The sequence below is a fragment of the Nannospalax galili genome, unplaced genomic scaffold (assembly GCF_000622305.1).
Source record: "Nannospalax galili isolate Female #2095 unplaced genomic scaffold, S.galili_v1.0 scaffold884, whole genome shotgun sequence".
Classification (NCBI taxonomy): Eukaryota; Metazoa; Chordata; class Mammalia; order Rodentia; family Spalacidae; genus Nannospalax; species Nannospalax galili.
Genome location: NW_008352264.1, coordinates 1,351,907 through 1,360,241, shown reverse-complemented (window position 1 = coordinate 1,360,241; position 8,335 = coordinate 1,351,907). Strand labels below are relative to the sequence as shown.

Sequence of the window (8,335 nt, the reverse complement as noted above, 5' to 3'; positions counted from 1 at the left end):
TTTCTGGTTTTTTATCATCTTTTAAAAATTAGTTCTTTGAGAATTTCATACAATTTATTTTGATCATATTTACCCTCCCTTCCCTAATTCTTCCCAGATCCAGCCCCGCCCCCATCCAACTTTGTGTCCTTATTTTAAAACCCATGGAGTCCAATTTGTGCTGTGCATAACTCTTGAGCGTGTAGTAGGTATTTTGTTTTGGTATAATAAAAACCCACTGAGGCTTAAAACTTGAGCATAATACGTTTCTTCAAATAAACACTTGTTTAATCAGTTGTTTATGTATTTATCAAGAGCCCAGTATATGCCAGTCGGTGATTTAACACTAGAAACAGAAAAATAAGCACAGCAGTACACAGCCTTGGACTTCACACTTTGGTATGCTGAGGATGATAAACAAATAAGTAAAATGCAAATTGTAGAGAAATAAATGTTTCATTTTAAACAAGAGTTTCAATCTTCATTAGATATTTGTGACAACCAAAGGTTGAAAATCAAACAGGAAATGGTAAGATACATAAACACAATTTGATACAAAGAAATGCATTTAACAGATAATTTTTAAAACACCCACTATTGATCAATACAAGGAAAACAAAAACAATTCAGCACTAGTATGAGTCTCTGAAAGTGGCAGAGATTCAAATGCAGCTAGAATCCTCCTGAGAGATGGGAAGGTGTACTGAGTGAGCTTGGAGAGTGCTGGGAAAGGAGAGAACTAGCAGTCCCCATCCAGATATGCACCAAGAAGCACTAGGTACAAAGAGAAAGTCTTCAGTGCTATGAAAAGATTTAGCTTTGGGGCTGGAGAGATGGCTCAGCGGTTAAGAGCACTGACTGCTCTTGCAGAGGACCCGGGTTCAATTACCAGCACCCACATGATAGCTACAAACTGTCCTTAACTCCAGTTCCAGGGGAATCCGAAGCCCTCTTCTGACCTCTGCGGCACTGCATGCCACAGGTGAACTCACATGCATGTAGACAATACACTCATACACATAAAATGAAAACAATAAAATAAAATTTTGAAAAAAGAAAAGATTTACCTTTATCACAGCTTTACCCCCGTTTTTTTCTTTCTTTTTCTTTTTTTTCCTTTTTCTTTTTGAGACAGGGTCTCCCTGTAGCCCCAGCTGGCCTAGAACTCTCTGTGTAGACCAGGCTGGCCTCGATCTCAGAGATCCACCTGCCTCTGCCTCCAGAGTGCTGGGATCAAAGGCGTGCGCCACCACGCTGGGCTCTTCAAATGAATGTTTAAGGTAGATGAAGATGATAAAACCTGAGAGGAGGAGATTTTAGATTCAGTGACTAGAAAAGACCTCACTGAGAGTGAAGAAAATGAAATGAGAAAACAATGCTTCAGCTGGTAACGTCTACACGCCCCACTCCTGCCCAAGGAAGCAGGCAAGGGAGAAGAGACAAACTCCATAAGCCTGAATTCACTATCTCAAGTAGGCATCTGGAAAACATTAAAAAATTTCAAACTAAAAACAGAAATGGACATAAAGCAAGAAAAATGGACTGAGTACGGAAGAGAGCTAGAGTAAAATCCGGACAGAAGTGAAGATGGATTAGAAATACTGTTCTCAATGCCTTCAGTGCAGCCGCTGCAGAACACCTTCCTGGAAAACAGTGAACACTGCACAAAACACAAAGAAAGCAAATCCCTGAGAGTTCTGAAGAGGAAACAACAGCAGGCATGCTCTGGAGGAAACTCCATAAAGCACCAAGGCAGACCAGATCCTGCATCCTAATACAAACCTCAACAAACTGAAAACACAGAAATAGAACGCAATGTATCCTCTGACCCTATCAGCATTAAGCTAGAAAACCACAACAAATACAACTAGAAACCAGTAACTATTTTTTTATCTCTGAAAACTGTGGACATTAAATAAAACTTTTAATAAGTCATGGAAAAACCTCAAGAGAAATTAATAAAATTACCTAGGACAAAAATGTGGACATGTCAGAACATGTGAGATGCAGCTAAGCCGCGCTCAGAGGGAAACAGAATTAAAAGCATATAATAACAATGAAAAATTTCAAATCAGGAACTTAAAAGTTTTCACCTCAAGAAACTGGGAAAAGATGAGTAAAATAAACCCAAAGCAAGCAGAAAGAAGAAAACAAGAACAATCAGGGTTGAAAATCTGTGAAATGAACAGTAAATAAACAACTGAGGAAAAAAATAATCAATGAAGCAGAAATTTGGTTCTTGGAAAATGTCAACAAAATGGAAAAACTCCTAGCACTACTGACAGCACTTAAGACACCAGTATCAAGAATGAGACGGGGGAGTCATTACGGATCCTGTAGCCACTGGAAAGATAAGACTTTGCGTTCATAAACTAACCCAGAAAAAGGACAAATTCTTCCAAACTCACAAAGAACCAAAACCCAAGCTATGCCACTCTCCAAAGGCAAGTTCAGTCCATCTACCCAGCTCCAGCCCATGGAGACATGCCATTGCACACAACTCCATGCTGTCTCCTGGTAAAGCCTGAGAAACAGAACCAACTACCCATCAGCTGGGCCCATGGCTAGTCAGAGCAGCACCTGAACCATGGGAGGCTGCTTTGCTGATCTCCAAGGAGCATCATCACTCTCTAAAACCATGGAACGTTCTCACAGACACAGCATCCGGTCCTCACTGCAAACCCGTGAGTAGAGGAGGCAGAGGTGCCTGCTTCACATTAGGGATGTGCGTTCAGTGGACAGGGTGATTTCTCCAAATGGGCTGTGTGAGTTGGTAGAAGAGTGAGAAATGGCCAGGACTTCTTCCCAAAGACAGCAGACTGGGTCCCATGGGGTACAGCCTCACTTTCACTATAGAACATTTATCTTTACACAAAAATCTTGGACAACAAAATGAGAGAAACTCAAAATCAGAACATTTTTATGCTACAAGCTGCAAGGAAATGATGTATTATTTTTCACTTTTACTTATTCAAATTTTTACTGACTTTATTATATTCCAGATGATGTGTTGGCTATACTTGGATGATTAAAAATATCTCGTTATTTTAGCATCTTGTTTTCATACCAAAAGAGGTTCCGTTATGGCTCTTTTCTCTTAAAAGTTTCGCTTGGTCATCTGACACACAGAATCAACCATTTTCTTCCACTGCAACCATGCACCTGATACCAGCAGATAGCCCTGTTAGCTTCTCAATTAGAAGATTTCATTGAAACTTAACTTGAGTGGATAATGTTTTGTTGCAAGTTAAATTCTATTAAAATATGATAATGAAAAGTAAGTCATTCATAATGAATATATCATCAAATGATATTAAAGATCAGTCTCAGTGGTAGCTTTGTTATCTCAATACTGATTTTTAAAAAATGCTTTTAAAAAGCAGAAACAATGCAAGTGACCCAAACACACTCATATTTTGCTCCTTAAATTAACTGCGTAGGCAGCAATGCTGGGACTGTTTGGATTCTGACAATCTTTTCAGGTTATCAGGAGCAGCATATAGGGAAAGAAAGAGGTAAGAAAAAATGATCGAAAAGAAAAGAAAAAAGAAAATGAAAGTTAAAACTGCTACTTGGAGAGTGGAAGTACCCCTGCTTGTTAGGAAGGCCAAAAAAAGAGGTTCCGGCCGTCCCTGTGTGCCGGTCACTCAAGTCTGTGCCGTACCACACGGAGTCTACGGGGCTCCAGGTGGCAGAACAATCTAAGCAGTGCTCCATAGGAGGACTAATAATTCTGACAGGAAGCTGGTTTGAAGGATATTTAGTCGCTATCTTTTCTTTGCTGATCTTTTTCACATGTGCATACATGTATGCATGCATACATATGAACACATACACACACAGACACACAGCCTTGGAGATAATTCTGAAAGGTAGGAAAAGAGATCATCACAGTTTATAGTTCACCATGAACACATATCATCTGGCACAGTGGAAAGCCGCATGCCCCAGGCTATGCAGACGGTATGGGATGCTCACGAGAGCATCATCATCAGCTTGGCTGATCTGACTTCTGAATGGCGATCCTCACACGTTTCTCCAGCTCCAGTAAAGTTTGGTAAAATTTTTCAGCAGTGTCTTCATCGACGTCCATCTGGAAAACAAGTGAAGACAGTGATGACAACCAAGGAAAAGTAAAACGAGCTCCAATGAATGAAGGGAAGACATCTACACACGAGAGCACTGAAAGCAAAGGGGAGGGTCAGGGAAAAAGGCCACTTAGAGACTGAAAACAAGAGGCCTAAGGACACATCAACGCTCATGTAAACCCAGCACTCACCGAACCTCCAGCTGTTTACTTTAAGAAGTGAGACTGACAGATAAGCTGAGTGTTGCTATCTACAGTCTCCTACGTACCCCGAAACAAGAAGCCAGCAACCAACTGGTAAAAGAAAATGAGAAGAAAGGAAAATCAAGGGTCTGAATTCCCAACAGATGCTCACTGCCTAACATCTATCTTCTTTTGTAAGGGAGCCCTGGTTTCAGCTGGACTTAGTGCCTTCCAGATAAGAGAGTGTGTCCCAGCCTCCTCGGAGGCTGTGGGTACCACAGGACAATGCCACCTATGAGATGTACGTCCTCTTCAAAAGGAACAGCACACCTTCCTTTTCTTCCCTCTTCTCACTGTTCTCTAGAACTAGAACAGTGAGGACCACACCTAGGGATGGGAGAGTAGTGATGAAGAGGAACTTGGGAGCCTGACAGTTGTGAAGCCACTATGCTAGCCTAAGCTGCCTTTTTCCAAACCACTTCTGTGTGCAATAAACTGAAGAATCTATCTTAATTCACTATTATTTTACATTCTTGTCTTCCCTGCAGAGTTTTTAACTAATAAGAACAACTTTTCTGCTCCTATAAAACAGTATCTTTTTTTCCCCAAGTCAACACAAAGCCTAAACTTCAAAAACAGATTCTTCTTAAAACTAAAAGCTAATAATTAAATGTCCATTCATCCCCACCCTCTCTTATCTCTTTCTGCTTTCATGTCATTTTGTTTTGATTTTGCTTTCTGAGTTTAGCCAGGGTGGTCCATGTGTGGATGTAAAAGCCCACTGGAGCACGGTGAGGGTAGTCCATGTGTTCATGGCTGTAGAGGCCCACTGGAGCACGGTGAGGGTAGTCCATGTGTTCATGGCTGTAGAGGCCCACTGAAGCACAGTGAGGTAGTCCATGTGCCTATGAATGTAGAGGCCCACTGAAGCACGGTGAGGTAGTCCATGTGCCCATGGCTGTAGAGACCCACTGAAGCACGGTGAGGTAGTCCATGTGCCCATGGCTGTAGAGGCCCACTGGATATGGTGAGCTCACCAACAGGACACAACTGAAGACAATGACTCCCCTTCCCCCAACACCCAGCAAGAGCCAATAGTCTTCAGCTTTTAACAGAGGAGAAAATCTGACTTCTCTAAGTGACTCAAAGATTAAAAACATCTTCTTCAATGCATTTCAGAGAATGTTAATGAAAACTGCTATTTTGAAGAAATAAATATTTTCTTCCCTTGATAAGCAAATCATTCCACATAAGTTACTAAATGGTAAATTCAAATAAGCTCTGAAAGCCTAAAAGTGAGCTTAGTAATTCACAACAGAGTTCTCCAAAATGTGTTATTTGGGATGTTAAGAATTATGTCAAATTTGAGTTTAAAAACACCCATGCAGTCAAGAACAGTTTTGGAAAAACCTGGATTAAACATTTCACATCCATACCATATGACAGCTTCAACATCTCAGTGTTTTCTTTGGAATCCTAGCTAGAGGAAGACAGGAAGAAGAATCACTCAAATTTATCTGCCGGGGAACCAGTTCTAACACTTTTTCTCAAGATACAACATATTTCAAGAAAACAGGAGAGATTTGTTTTTAGTAACAGAACATGGAAGGAGCGAGCATGGTTGATGGTCATGAGACTCATGCTGCTGCCATACACACAGGGGTCATGGCCACCTATACCACCTGAGATTACCTGGTTGCATTTTATGCCAATGCATCCTCATAGTACACTAGGCAGAAGAAAACAGACCAGAATAAAGCTTACTCATGACAAATCTGCAACAAATGTCCTTACAGTCCAAAATAAATGTTCTTATTCCATATATGTAAGCCTATTTGATTTCTTTTTAGATTAGAGTCCAAAAACCACAATATTGATTTGGTATTCCTTTTCTCTATTCCATCCGTTGCTTCTTCAAAACACTTGATAACAGTTCCAAACAGAATGAACATTCAGACAGAAGTTAACTCATGGCATATTCATTGAGTGTCTCTATGTGAAACAGAGTACAATCCTCCTCACAGACCTAACAAGTGGACAGGGGAACACAGGGTGAAGGAGTGCTACACAGAACAGGTACAAGGAAGCCCACAGCAGGGCACATGTTCTAGAGGGCCACGGAAAGTTGGGATAAGCTGAGGTCTGAAGAATGACAGAAATCAATGAGATGAGAGAAGAAAGGTATGAACGGTTCAAGTGGAAAGAATTGCGAAGCTCTGAACCAGAAGGCAGAGAGAAAGGAAGACTTGGGGCAGGGAAGTTGGGCAGCTGGGTCTGGTCAGGAACACAGGGCCCAAGGCATCAGCCTCACAGCATATTCCAAGTAACAACACAAACAGATTTACCTTTTGGGCCTTGACGTAGTTATTTCCAAAGCCTGTGGTCGCACTGAGATATTTGGCCAGAGGATTGAGAGACTCTGGCTTTTGGTGGAAAACCCACACCTGGAAAGGAAGAGTGTGTCAATGATGTCTTTGTCCTGACCTTGGTGAGTGAGACTTACAATCAGCACTTTACAGAGCTCCCCAAACAAATCTTAAAATTCCTCTCAAAAACCATCAGCTAATCAGGATGTAGCCAAAAACTGCTATTATAATTTGAAGGAAAAGTGTAAAACAGCCTACTTAATAGAAAGCTTTGAGAACTAACCTAAAGTTAAAAAAGAAATCACCCTCTGCTCTCTTTTCCCTTAACCCCCATATAAATATCATGCCATATACACTAGTTTATTTAGTCATCCTCTGCTTATACCGCAGTAAAGCACAGGTCCCCGGGGTCATATTTCACTAGTGATGAGAACGCACAGGACAACCTTCAAAAGATGTACACGGCATAAAAAGTAATCTAGGTCTCCAATACTGTAGTGCCCTCCAGCTAAGGAAGGCAACCAGCTATTGTTCTAAAGTGATAGATACATTTGTTTTCTTCCCCCATCTAGAAGCCTTTGAGAGGGAACTGACACTGATTCTAACTACTTCAACAGCTATCAAAATACCTGAAAGCAAATCCTGAATCCATCACTCTAGAACCCAGCCTTGGAAGACAAAAGAAAAATGAGGAGGAACCTAATAGAGGGATGCTTTTGGAAGACCTTGTCAAGAAATTCCAGTGGACTCTCATATGAACATTTGAAAATTGCCCTGATCTGACTTTTTTCTAGTTCCTTGTCTAGAACTTGTAATGCTAATTACTCTTGCCTTTACTTCTCCTTCACATCTCCCATTCCTTGCCTTTATTTCTCCTTCACATCTCCTATTCACGATTCAAGGACTTTTCCCCGTAGAGATAAGAGTTATGCAATCTGGGAGTCTTTTAGATAGACCCACTGAAGGGGTACTCCAGTTGCCTCACCCCGTGTCTCTGTTCAGCATGGAAGAAGCAGAGTGGTCTGCATCCTGATTCCCTATCAGCAATTTGGGTAACCTCTTCAGAGGATGGTGTGATAAGAATAGGAGGTCGGAATTGGCTAGGCAGTTAGGGTAAAAAGACCCCAAAGAAAAGTAGCCAGTTTCTTGGCTAAAAGTCAAAATGTCCTTGGGCCTCTTAGCAACATACTCTGTTCCAGTGGCCAAAAATGTTGAAAGTATTTGGGAGTTTGTAACTAATCCGTAAAAGATTTTAGGGTTACCTCTTCAGAGGGGGGAATGAGTAGCCAAAAGCCATGTAAAAATAAATAAATCAAAGAAGAAAGAGTACATGATGTTATCAGAAAAAAGTGATGGTTAGATATGGGAGGAGTTAGGGGGAGGGAGTGGGCATGGATTTGATCAAAACACCTTACATGCATGTATGAAATTCTCAAAAAATTATTTATGCAAAAAAAAAACCCTAAATCTTCCTCCCTTTCCAATTTCCCAGCCATCTAGTTCTAATCTCTGGAAAGAGCCCACTCTTACTACTGTGTGTATTCTTGCAAAAAAATATCTATTCCTAGCCGGACGTGGTAGAGCACGCCTTTAATCCCAGCACTTGGGAGGCACAGGCAGGCAGATCTCTGTGAGTTCAAGTCCAGCCTGGTCTACATAGTGAATTCCAGGCCAGCTGTGGCTACAGGGAGACCCTGTCTCAAAAAGACCCCCCCCAAAA

At 41.2% G+C, this 8,335-nt stretch overlaps 1 protein-coding gene across 1 annotated transcript in view; it reads right to left on the bottom strand.

The window, feature by feature from the left end:
• Window positions 1–967: 967 nt before the first annotated feature.
• Hsd17b7 (hydroxysteroid 17-beta dehydrogenase 7) overlaps window positions 968–8,335 on the bottom strand; it is a 28,110-nt gene continuing 20,742 nt past the window's right edge. Inside the window, exons 8-9 of the mRNA XM_029554069.1 lie at window positions 6,595–6,693; window positions 968–4,072 (exon numbers count right to left, since the gene is read on the bottom strand). Of these exons, the coding sequence (XP_029409929.1) occupies window positions 3,971–4,072; window positions 6,595–6,693 (201 nt within the window). The 3' untranslated portion in view covers window positions 968–3,970. The remainder of the gene's footprint in view (window positions 4,073–6,594; window positions 6,694–8,335) is intronic.